At 32.9% G+C, this 13,027-nt stretch overlaps 1 protein-coding gene across 1 annotated transcript; it reads left to right on the top strand.

Annotated features, from left to right (window-relative positions):
* Positions 1-476: 476 nt before the first annotated feature.
* On the top strand, positions 477-770 carry LOC148762849 (calmodulin-like protein 3). Its single transcript, XM_088806650.1, has one exon. It carries the CDS (start codon positions 477-479, stop codon positions 768-770), a length of 294 nt encoding a protein of 97 aa, XP_088662776.1.
* Positions 771-13,027: the final 12,257 nt, after the last annotated feature.

Raw genomic sequence — 13,027 nt, 5'->3', positions numbered from 1 at the left:
GTTTATTTGACTAAAAATAAAAATATATAAATTTGATTGAATATAATAAAAAAATAAAACTTATTTAAATTTTTTTAAATAATTTAATAACTTTTTTAAGCATTATATTTTAAATTAATCAATGATTTAATATTTGAACATATGACAAAATCTAAAACATGTACTCGTCTTTTCCCATCTTGAGAAACCCAATTAAAAAATAGAGTTTATTATATTTAAAAATAAATAATAATAATAATAATAATAAAGAGTTTGAAAATATAATAATTCAAATAATTTAAATAAAATGCACATAAAATTTCTACTTTTAAAATTTGCATCACTTACACGTCATTAGATGTTTTTGTAAAATTATTTAAGACATAACACATCTTCAAGCCCTTCATATAACTCATGGGTAGACATCCAAAGACCAGCTACACTACACCACACTCCAAATTAAAACACACAGTAATATTTGTTTCCCCAAATTTAGCATGCCCATGCTGAGGTGCAATATACCTGCTTCGTTGGTGCGGGCACCATATCAGCGGGAAACTAAGGGCTGCTTTCCTTGTTTTGGAAGGCAAAAGGAACTCCACTACACCGGAGAACAATTGAAAGCTATATTTAGGCGCTTTGACAGTGACGGAGACGGTCGCCTCGGCAAGCAGGACCTTCGGAATGCTTTCAACATCTTATGTTCACGTCTCCCAAGATATCGAGCTTTTGCAGCGCTTCGCGGTGCTGATGAAAATGGTGACGGATATGTAGAAATCAACGGCAAGTGAAAGCAACTTGTTCAATAAGCTAGCAAAGGCGGTTATACTGTTGAATATGACTAATTTTATGTATTAAAAATTCCTGCTTTATAGCCTTGGTTTTTCTTTTAAAGTGTTTACAGGAAGCAGCTGAATGTAATAGAATGTTCAACTATTATCTTCGACTCTCTAATTATACAAATTATGTAATTTAGTTATAAATTATAAATATGTAATTTAGGTTACTACTGAACACGAGTCCATATCCATATAGGAACCTTAAAAGGATTGACATGATCAGGGGAGGATGCAATAAGGCAATGACAGACTCCACAAAGTTATTCTCTAAGGAACTTATCCTAAGGAAAAAGAAACTGCTATTGTTTTGATGATTTAGATAGATATGCATTTGCTCTTTGTTTCCAAACAATATTAATCAATTCTCTCTAAGGGTTTGAAGCTAATGATAATCATTTTTCCTTTTAAATTTCTTTCAAATTAAGTAATTAAAATTGAATTGTGATAAAAATTCAATAATCAGGATTCTTCCGTACCATGGACGGTGAAAGAATGTGGTGCTTGGGTCACCATGTCTCTTTTGACCACTCTATCTAACATTTTTGAAAATATTGGAAACATACCCTAATTCTACGGGTGGAAGAATCCCTTTTTTGGAAGTTATTCTTTTATTTATAAACGTTTTAAAAATATTTACGACATCATTTCATGGGTTCACGTTGTTAACTTAAAAGGCATGTCTATCTTTTATTGATATGAGATTCATGACATTTAAAACTCCTCAATTGTGTAATACTTTGTTGCATTGTCTCTTTTACCTATAGAGTAGAGAGACTGTACCCTGGTTAAGAATCATATTGATTATTGTACCTCTCATGGGACATCAATAAAGATTTTAGTTTGCTCTGATGCTATTTGTTACGAGCCTATGTCTTCAACCAAAAAGACATACCATTAAGTAGAGAAAGACCTTTATTTATAATCCAAGACCCACCTCATCTCTTACTTATGTGAGATCCGTGACAATTACTTTATTAACATGGCAAGCATTGGCAGGGCCAAGGTGGTGCCGACTGCCATCGTTCAGTTTTTCAATTTTTAATTTATTATTATTATATGTATAAAATTGGATATACACACATACACACACATACACGTATCCTTGTATGATTATCCTTTAGTCATCCTTTATGTAAAATTCTAAATTTGCCACTAACGACAAAGATGTTAGGAAAGAAAAATTAATTAGGAGCTTCCTTAATAGTTTATATAGTAGATTTTATGCATAAAAGTAATAAGAGATTGTGTTATCAATAAGCATTCATAGCAACCTTGTAATAACAATCAAATCATTCGTGGCCTATATTATGCTTTTTTTACATAAAATTAAAAATTGGAAAGGGATTCTTGTGATAAAAAGAAAGGAAATATTGTAAATAATTAAAAGGTTTTACTAGAGTTGATAAATAGGAAGATTGTAGTAGTTTTTGAAATACTAAGTGTTGTAATAGATGAAAGCAAATGACTAGTAGAGTGGTAGCTGTGAATAGATAAAGAATATAGACAAATAGTAGAATAATAATATTTTCAAAGTAATAGAGTAAAATTGAAAATAGAGCCAAGAAGGATTAATTAGAAAGAAGCTAAGAGTAAAAATGTGCTTGCATTAGCTCCAAGAATCTTGTTCTCTTTTTAAAATGAATTGTGATTGTGAATGTCAAACCCTATTCTATAAAATAATTACGACGTCATTTACATGCTCAATAGAATGTTTGCAGATTTAGAAAGTTCGAGGAATCGTTAAAAGACGATATTGCCCCTAATGGTACCATTGAGTCGATTAAGCCTCGAACTAGTTCAAATAGGAATTTTAAGGTGAAATTAAGAATTTCACAGTTCATGGATGACTCAAAATGGTAATTCGGAGTTCAAGGATCAATTTGGAGTCAAACCGAAATTTTCACTATCTATAGGTAAAATAGTCATTTGTCACTTGGGAACAAAATGGAAATTTTTAGAAAAGATTTTTTTTGGTCCATTTGACTTATTGGAGTATGATTTAAGTATTGAAGTATGATTTGAAGTTTAGAAGTGAAAAATTTTAATTCTGGTATAATTTGGAGTATAAAGGTGAAATGGTAATTTTGCCACCTCGGGGGCAAATCGGTAAATTTTCACCCCCAACACTTGTCAAGACCAAGGGATTTTGTTCGTCATAGAAATGGATAAACATGAGAAATGTGTGGTGGAGAATTAAAGAATTAAAAGTCAAATATTTAAAATTTGAGCCAATAAAGAAATGTCATGTGTCATGTTTTTATTATTTTATTATTTCTTTATAAAAAGGCAAAAAATCAGCCCATTTCTCCCATAGTGATCAGTCAAACCAGAAGAGAAGAGAAACCAAGGAAGAACAAACCCTAGGGGGGAAAAATCAAATAGAAAGTGTTGGAATTCAAGAATTTGATCAAGCAAAGGTAAATTTTCTTTGATTTTGCTAGTGATTTACCTTACCCATGCATTTTTTCTTAATTTCCATGGTTAAATTACATGTTTCATGATGAAATTATGGCTGGTCAAAATGGGTATGGAGAGAGAAAGATGTTGGAATTGTTTGATTTTGAGTTATGTTGGTGTTTAGAGTTAGTTAAACATGTTTAGAAACAAAACAACAAGAAAAGAATCCATTTTCCCCATGAACCTTCAATGGCCGAAAGTTCCAAGAAGAAAAGTGAAGATAAATTTTCCTAATTGTGTGTTAATTAGTTGTGCTTGGTGAATTGAGGGATTGGAAAAGAAATGGAGAAAGTTGGAGTGAAATTGGACGCATTGGCCAATTTATTGGATGAAAAATTGACTTCGGTCAATACCGAGTCTAGATGGCTACCTGTGCATTTTTCATTTCATATCATGCATATATATCGAGCTTGAAATAGCTTATGACTGTTAGACACAATTTAATTGAAATATGTGCCATGAATTATGGCTAGGTGGTGAGCCATTAGATACGGGTAAAGGACTGTACCCGCAGACTGAAAATAGGAGTATATCGACTCTTAGAACAGTGAGTAAACTTACTATCGTCTTAATTATCTAGAGTAGATTTATTTAATTGTGTGATTTTATGGAAAAATGGTTTAATTGGAAAATTATTGTGTTTTATGAGAAAATAAGATTTTATAAAATAATTTTATAAAATTTCTGAAAATTTAATAATGATTTCAAAAATAGAGTAATTGGAGACCTATACTATGATTGTGTTGTTTATTTATGATTTTATATTAAATGGCTTATGATAAATGTGGGTATGACTGATTATTTTTATGATTTTAAGAATATGTGAACTGTGTGTTAAGTGAGCCATGTCATACTATTGTGATTTTATTGGTTAGTGGATTATAAAGTGGGCACTGCAGTGACGGGAGTTCCGTGGGCCAGCCTAATTAGAGGGGCACGGTTCTCAATTATTGAGCTTACCTCGATTGGAGAGGAGCGTAGGATAACTCCCGATGTAGGATTTGAGTACACTTCACGCTGGCCACCACGTGAAACTGGGACTCAGCCAACGCCGAGGAACGGCTGTGTTGTCAGAGGTGAAATGTGTTTATGTGTGTGACAATAAACAACCTTGGCGGTCTCGGTAAGATGCCTTCGCGGGGTATCCTCGAGAATGAATTTTTGGCAAGGGCCAAGTTTTTGAAAAGTGCATAAGCTATGTTGAGTAATTGGATGCAATCCAATTATTTATATGGGTTGGGATGAATTATTTTAATTGTCTCCTATTACTCGGCTTTAGATTATTTTGATGATGTTTGTCTACTCACTGGGATTTTATAATCTCACCCCTTCTTCCTATCCATTTTTCAGGCTCAGGACAATTTGTTGATAGTTGATTAAGACGAGAATTAATCTCGGAGTTGTATCTTAGAAAGTAAGGGTTCGTAACCCTACATTTTCTTAGTCAGTTGGGGGCTCACGTGTCACTGTAAAAGTAATTTTATTCTTCAGTTATTTAATTTAAAATATGTATGAATATATTTAGCTTTTACACCATGTTTTTGGCGAGTTTTGATATTTTTGAAGAAAAATGATGAAAATGCCCCTGTGAGCCAGAAAGTAATATTTTATTGTTTTGATTTGGAAATGACTTATGATTTTTTTTTGAAATGTAAGATTTAATAACTGTCGGTCACTGGGGAGATGCAGAAGCTGATGCTAAGCCTTGCGGGGTTTCGATCGGCATTCGAGGTAATGAGTGCCTATCGGGACATCGCGACGGTTGTCCCGTGCTCGATTGGAGTTCCGGGTCATGACAGTGAAAGTTCTATATAGAAAACTAAAATGAATTGTTACTTAAAAATAAGTTTTAATATGAGTAATGTTATTTTGAAGAACTTTAAAGTATATAACGAGTAACATTTATTAAAACTCATTTTGTAAATATTAAAATAATAATTTGATTGTATATAATGACTAAAGGTTGAAAACTCGTTATATATATGTAATTAAAGAAAAGTAAAGAAAAAAAAAGCATTATAGTAATAAAGATGGTATTGAAAAAATCCAGGCAAGGATCCAAAAGTGCATGTCCTTGTATCAAAAAGGTTCCAAATTTCTTTAAAGATGATAATAATTCTCTTAAGCGTTTTGGCTAAAAAAAAAAGAGAAAATTATAAAAAATAACCTTCTTCATAAATCCAATTCAAAAATATCATTTTTTATAATTTTAACTATTTTTGGTTAATTTTTGGCATGACTTGACAACAATACCCTTTAAACAATTTCAGACAAATTAAAATGGTTTCAGTTTTCTCTATCCCACCAACCAGACAAAAATTTCAAAATTAAATCTCGATTTCTCTCTCTTGTCAAATACTATCTATTTCGCCACCCAAAGTGTAAAGATGACATCAAGTTCTTTCTTATTTTGTTTTATTTTTTTGAATGGTAAATCTTGGGGTTCTCAAGAGCGATGAACAACAATTTTGCTCAGGGAGAAGGAACAACTAAATAATGTTTGATGGGTTTTATGGTAGTTCACGGTTTTATTGTGTTTGAGATTGGTATGATTGTTAAGCATGTTTGCTGGGGTATATTTTGTTTTTGGATAAGGGGAGTGAGCAAGGCCCTCTCGATAGAGATATATTTTGTCTTGCTTTGGAGGGTTATGGAGTTTTGTAACCTATCTTTTATAAAATGCACAATTTCATGGCTTAGCAAAAAAAAAAAAGTATGTATTTTAGGTTCTTGAGTTTATTGGTTTATCCATTGAACCCCAAAGTTGAAGAGTTGAAATTGATTAGACTAGTTTTTAAGTATTGCGTGACTTAATCACTGTGTGACTAGTTTTTAGGCATTACGTGATTGGTTTTAGACATTGTGTGATTAGTTTTTAAACATTGCGTGACTAATTTTTAAACAATGCCTTACTAACTAGTCACGCAATACCTTACAACAAGTCACGCAATGCCTTACTAACAAGTCACGCAATGCCTATCAACTAGCCACGTAATGCCATATCAACCAGTCACACAATACTTAAAAACTAGTCACGCAATGCCTAAAGTCAGTCATGCAATGTCTAAAGTCAATCACGCAATACTTAAAAACTAGTCACACAATACCTAAAAATCACAAAAACTACTGAATTTCATTTAACAAGATCAACAAGTTCAAACGATACATCATATTCCATTTAACAACATAATTAATGAATATGGCTACTTGACAAAAAATGCTCAAAATGTTCAAAAGTTTTTCTTCATACATAAAAAATCACTCCAAAATGCTTAAAAATACTCTAAACGCTCAAAGGTTTTCTTCGTGTATAAAAAACTACTTCAAAATGCTTAAATTTTTTTTCTGATAAGGAATACTCTAGAGATGAATAGTCTGGCAAAGAAAGGTCAAAAAATCTGAGTTGGTTTGAGGCACAGACTTAAACATACTTGACCAGTTAATAGGTTTCGGGTTGAGACACGAAGCCAAATAAATGGGTCAGTTTCATTAAGGGTAATTTTGTCCAAAATTTAATTCTCTTGACTAAAAACAGTTAAAATTATAAGGAGACCTATTATTAGAAGCACCTTATGCATAAAGTCCATTTGAAAAAAAACTAAAAAAAAAACATTATGTAGTAATTTTCTTATTTGGGTACATAACCAAAGATCTAATCATGAGGCATTAATTTTTTGTCTATTTTTTTATTGTACAAAAGGTCTAGAAGAAGGTAAGCACAAACTTGACAAGTGCAAAAATTTGAGGAGCCATAGCCTATGGCTTAGTAAAATAGCTTTACATGTACGTGGCTCACCATTTAGGCCACCATCATTGGCAATGATGGTTCATCTTCTGGCAAAACCTAGAGTCAAAGAATTCCTCGACAAAAGCATCATTGTACAACCCGTTAAAGAACCGGGTGGCATCCTTTGGACTCAACCAATTATCAAAAACTTCTTTCTTGCCTAATAATTCAATGTCATCAGTGGTGTCAATTAGGTTATCCAGTAGCTTTGCATACGAAGTAATTACAGGGTGGCGATTTGGTAAACATTGCTCATAGCTGATGAGGTTCAGAAAAAAGGTTTTTGTCATTTCCTGAACTAGCAGTGTTGGCATTTCAAGAACACCATGTCTAAATCTTACATCCAGTTTGCTAATGATGCAACTTTAAAGAACTTTACCCCAACTTCATTAAGTCTAGAGGCAGAAGGATTAGGTTGCCATTGCAAAATTTGTTGTATGAACCTTCACGATGGTTCAAATGGCTGAACTACAGAATCGTAATAGATCAAGAATGTGCTTGGTATCTTCACTGTCTAAAAGTTCTACATTTGGCGGAGGTCTATTAGATGGGAAGATGTTATCGACTAAAGGTTTTTTACATAGAGAAACAAGTTATTCGAAATAACAATGTTATGAAATCATTGGTTATCTTGAGTGGTGGGACTTCACAAAGAAACTTAAAAAGAAGGTTGCAGGGAAAGCCATGGTGACATCCATGGAAGAAAACCAATTAAAACCTGCAGCAAACATTACAAATGTTAGCTCCATTAGTTTTTGATGATAATAAAACATTCCCATTCAATTGTGTCTAATGACTTTGCTTGAGTGTGCAGGAAAATTAATATATGAAATTAATAAATCAATCTTTCAAAGTATATATCAAAAGAAACAGGGAGATAAAAATAATGAGATATGACTGCTTAACAAGAAAGAAGCTCATTAGCTGAATAAGGAAGAATATTGGTTGGCCAAGATTCAAATTGGAGAAATGGCGGGTTGAAGAATATTAAGAAATAGATACAACTTAGTCGACCAAGAAATAGGCTAGTCGACTAAGTACTTATTGCCAGAACTGTCAGAGACAAAGAGCAGAAAACAAAGACGACTTAGTCAACTAAGATATCGGTTAGTCGATTAAGAGCATTTTACTCGCAAGTTTGAAAACTGCACTAAAAGATAGAATAACGGCTAGAACCGACTCTCAATTGTCTCTAACAGCTAGAAAACTGTTAAACTACCATCAGAGATGTTTCTCCAAGTATAAAAGGGTTTTCCAACAGTTAGAAGGTAGTTCTTGAAAGCTCTTGAAATTTTTAAGAGCTTTGAGAGGAGATTTAAGCCTTATAGAGCTGAAAAACCAGAAAATCTTCTCCATACCTTGCTGCACTCAAACATTCATCTTTTGTATTTGTATTTAGTACTCAACTTTGTACCATTTAGATCAACCTTGTGATCATAGGTACTTTCTTTTTACTTCTCTTCTTGTATTTTTAGAGTGAACGAGTCACTTTAAAGGTTGTTTCAAGCTAGGATTGCTTGATTGTATTAAAGGTTCTAACTTAGCCTTGAAAAGTTAGGTGTTGGGTTTTGATTGATCCCGTGAAAAACCATTGTTGTAGGTTGTGGTTGAGCCTTTGAAAAACCACTTTGGGTCTTGGTTGAGCTCGTGAAAAACCTTTGTGAAAGGTTGTGGTTGAGCCTTTGAAAAACCACTTTGGGTTATAGTTGAGCCTGTGAAAAATTAGTGTAAAAGGTTTTGGCTAAGCCTTGAAAAAACCATTGTAAAACTTGGTGAAAGCTTGTGAATTTCACCAGGTTCTTAGTGGATTGTTTAAAAAATCCTTGGTTGGATAATCAATGTAGTGGATGTAGGTCTTGAATCGAACCACTCTAAATCTTGCTGCCTTATTTACTCTGTTTCTGCTTTATTTTTTTTTTATTTGTCTTGAATTTGTCTAGACTTAGAGACTATATTTTGAAAGAGTCAATTGTGCTATTCACCCCCTCTCTAACACATATTATTGGGACCAACAAGTGGTATCAAAGCTAGTTCCCTATTCTTAAGGTCTAACACCCTTTGGGAAGATATAAATGGCTCTCCAAAAATCCATAGTTGCTGAGGGACAATCAACAAACAGACCACCTCTGTTTGATAGCTTTAATTATCCTTATTGGAGCACTAGGATGTCAATTTACATTAGAGCTATAGACTATAAAATGTGGGACGTCATAATTGATGGACCCTTTATTCTCTCAACTTTCAATGTGGTGACAAATGAGTTGATGCCCAAGCCAAGGTCTGAATGGACCGAGGCTTAAACTAAAAAAGTTCAAATAAATTTTAAGGCCATCAACACATTGCATTGTGCATTAACCCCCACTGAATTTAACAAAGTCTTAAGTTGTACAACAGCTAAACAAGTGTGGGATAAACTTAGAATAATCCATGAAGGGACTTCCCATGTCAAGGAGTCCAAAATTGCCTTCTTGACACATAACTATGAAATGTTCAAAATGGAACTTGGTGAAGACATCTCCAGCATGTTATATAGGTTTACAAACATCACAAATAGATTGAGTATGCTAGGCAAGCCTATTCTTAAACATGAATTAGTAAAATGACTGCTTAGGAGTCTACCAAAAAATTGAAAGCCTAAAGTGACTGTAATCCGAGAGGCAAAAGATCTAAATGTTATCACCTAAGATGAGATTTGTGGTTCTCTCCTTACTCATGAGTTGGAGCTTAAAGAGGAAGAAGAAAAAGATAGGAGGGAAGTAAAGGAAAAGAAAAAGAGCATTGCACTTAAAGCCAACATCCTTGAAGAAAAGCTGAAAGAGTTATCATGCTATGATGATGAAGAGTTAGCTCTGGTTGCAAGAAAATTCAGAAAGCTTATGGGAAGAAGAAACCGGAGACTAGCTAGAAGAGGCTTTAGAAAAGATCAAAGTGCTTCATGGAAAATCAGAAACAAGAATCACTCCAACAAAAAGGAGGAGTTGATCTGTTACGAGTGCAAGAAACCTGGCCACTTCAAGTTCGAATGTCCATTACTGAAGAATGAGACTTTAAAGAAAAATAGGAAATCCAAGAAAGCAATAATGGCATCTGCATGGTCAGACAGTGATACATCAAGCTCTGAAACTGAAAATGAAAAATCTGAGGAAAGAGCAAACATCTGTTTGATGGCACAGGATGATGAAACTGAGGTATGCTCATCCCCTTGTGATATTTTCAATGATGATTTACAAGATGAGTATGACAGCTTTTGTGATGAATTTGAAATTTTTTTTTCAAAATATAAGATTATAAAGAAAAATGCTACATCTTTTGAAAATGATTTGGAAAAAGTGAGACAAGAGTTCAATTCTGTTTTTTAGCAAAGAAATTTTTTGCTAGTTGAGTTATAACACTTAAAAATAGATTTTAAAGTTTTAAAATTAAAGTTGGACAATAAATCTGATGCTTTGGAAAAATTATTTGATGAAAATACAGCTCTCAAATGTTTAAAAAATAAGACTTCAAAGGAAAATGCATACCACAAGAAGAATTCTACTTTTGCATCATCTAAATGTTATAGTTGTGGTAAATATGGACATTATCATACGATTGCATTAAGAAAAATAATTTGTAGAAAGTTAAAAAAGTTTGGGTCCCTAAAGGATCCTATATTGCAACTAACACTCAAAGACCCATCAAAGTATGGGTACCTATAAAGAAAAACTGAAAATATGTTTTATAGGTTGAGCTGCACTTAAAAGAAACATGTTGAAGAGCTCAACTTAATAAGAGACAGCCTTGGTACATGGACAGTGGCTGCTCACAACATATGATAGGGGATGAAATGTTATTTGCTCAACTAGACAAAAGAAAGGGAGGTACCGTATTCTTTGGTGATGACTCAAAAGGTAGAATTCATGGGATAGGTACAGTTGGTAAGAACTCCCAAACTCAAATAAGTCATGTGCTAGTAGTTAAGGGTTTGAAGCATAATTTATTGAGCATTAGTCAATTATGTGACAAAGGATTTAAATTATATTTTGATTCAAATAAGTGTGAAGTAATAGACATAATGTTGTGAGCAGCCAAGTTATTCTCTAATGATAATGTTGTGATGGACTTATTCCACGGAAAAGGAAACTGATATTCTGTGGAATATTTCTTTTGATGATTAGCTAGATATGCATTTCCTCTTCGTTTTCAAACAATATTATCAATTTTATCTGAAGGTTTGAAGCTAATGATAATTATTTTTCTTTAATTCTTTCAAATTGAGTATAATTAAGGTCTAAATTGAGTAAGTAAAATTGATTTGTGATAGAAATTCAATAATCAGGATTCTTCCATATCATGGATGGTGAAAGAATGTGATGCTCGGGGCACCAAGTCTCTTTTGACAGCTCTAACGAATATTTTTGAAAATATTCGAAACGTAGGGTTCCCTTTCTTGTGAGGGTAGGAATCCACCTTTTGAGAAGAGTGGAAATTATTTTGTTTTTTGAAAAATACAAATGCTAAATATAAAAAGAAAAAAAAAATAAAATTGCTCTATTAACACGACAAGGATCTCAAGAAACCGAGAATAGTTTTAAACATTCCCACACACATATATATAGTACAATAGAGGCAGAAATAAATGAATAAATATTAAAAAATATTAACTAGCTTCTTGCGGATAGAAAAAATTTGATAGCAAATATTTGATGTTTTATCAAAAATGAAACTTTCCACCATCACCGACACCTTTTATATGTCTTACCCAATATAATATATTGCCCATTGAAATGACATGAGCAGTAAAAAGAGTTAGAAAGAAAAATCATAGGCATATCTTAACTTAACATTTTGCATGGGCTTGTGGTGCACTTGTATGATCAGGAGAGGCTTACTTGTCTTATAGTTTAGGTGTTTTATCTGTTTTTGATTTCATTGCTTGTTGCTTTGTGTGGTTCAACAATCTCACTTATTCTAGTGAGTTTTATAACCCACTAGACCAGAAGCTTCTCAAGCTCAAGATTTACTTTTCTAGTTAGAGATCAACGTTTTGGGGCTAATTGGGATCTACTCCAGGGTCTAATGGGTTAGTAAATATCTAATGCGTTTCTCAACAAGAGAAGTTATTTTTGGAGGGGAAATTAATTATACGTTGTTGGATCTACATGCTCCTTGGTTAGGATTCCTGCCCTCAAAATGAAAAAAAAAAAAGATATTCATAAAAGAAAACCTTTGTATCTTATCTTTATTCTTTTCTAAGAGATAAAAGAAAAAAGGCACTTAGAATTCAGTAGACACATCATCATATCAAAATGTTAAGAAATTAAAAATGAAATTTTCTCATTTTTGAGTTGAACCAATTCAAATTATTTCAAATTTATTTGTTGAATTAATCGTAAAAAGAGATTTCAATGATCCTACACATATTTCATGTCTATTTCACGGGTGGTTTTTAAAAATAGGAAATTGTGAAAAATGATCTTCATAGTAAAGTGACTTAAAAAATGACCGTATCTATAATTTTAACTGTTTTTAGGTAATTTTTTGCACGACTTGACAAGAATACCCTTTAACCCAATTAATTCAAATGAAGACGCGTCTCAATTTCTTTCTTTCTACTCTCCCGCCATTCAGCTTAAAATTCTAAAATTAAATCTCGATTTAGATTTAGCTATCCCTCCGTCAAGCTCTTCAACTCCATCGAGGTATATATCGGCAGCCAACTTTCTCACGATCTCAAAGTGCAGAGATGACATCAAGGTATTTGTTATGGGTTCTTGCGTTTATTTAGGGTTATTCATAAAACGAAAAAGTTGATGGGTAAATTATATGAGTTTGGAAACTTAAATCTGACGGGGGTAACGAAATCAATCAGTTTATAGACGATGCGTGAATATTTGTTAGGCATTAAGTCACTGGATATTAGGGTGTGTGACTGGATATTAGGAATCGTTACTTGTTTATTTGGCATTAGGTGCATGAATATTACATG

Source organism: Theobroma cacao, chromosome 5 (genome assembly GCF_053813885.1).
Source record: "Theobroma cacao isolate CCN51 chromosome 5, ASM5381388v1, whole genome shotgun sequence".
NCBI lineage: Eukaryota > Viridiplantae > Streptophyta > Magnoliopsida > Malvales > Malvaceae > Theobroma > Theobroma cacao.
The sequence above is the reverse complement of the archived record's forward strand: the minus strand, read 5'-3'. Positions and strand labels throughout refer to the sequence as shown.

What these genes read in the sequence shown, in the direction of transcription:
- LOC148762849 (XM_088806650.1), top strand. Translation starts at nt 477, where the DNA reads ATGCCCATGCTGAGGTGCAATATACCTGCTTCGTTGGTGCGGGCACCA.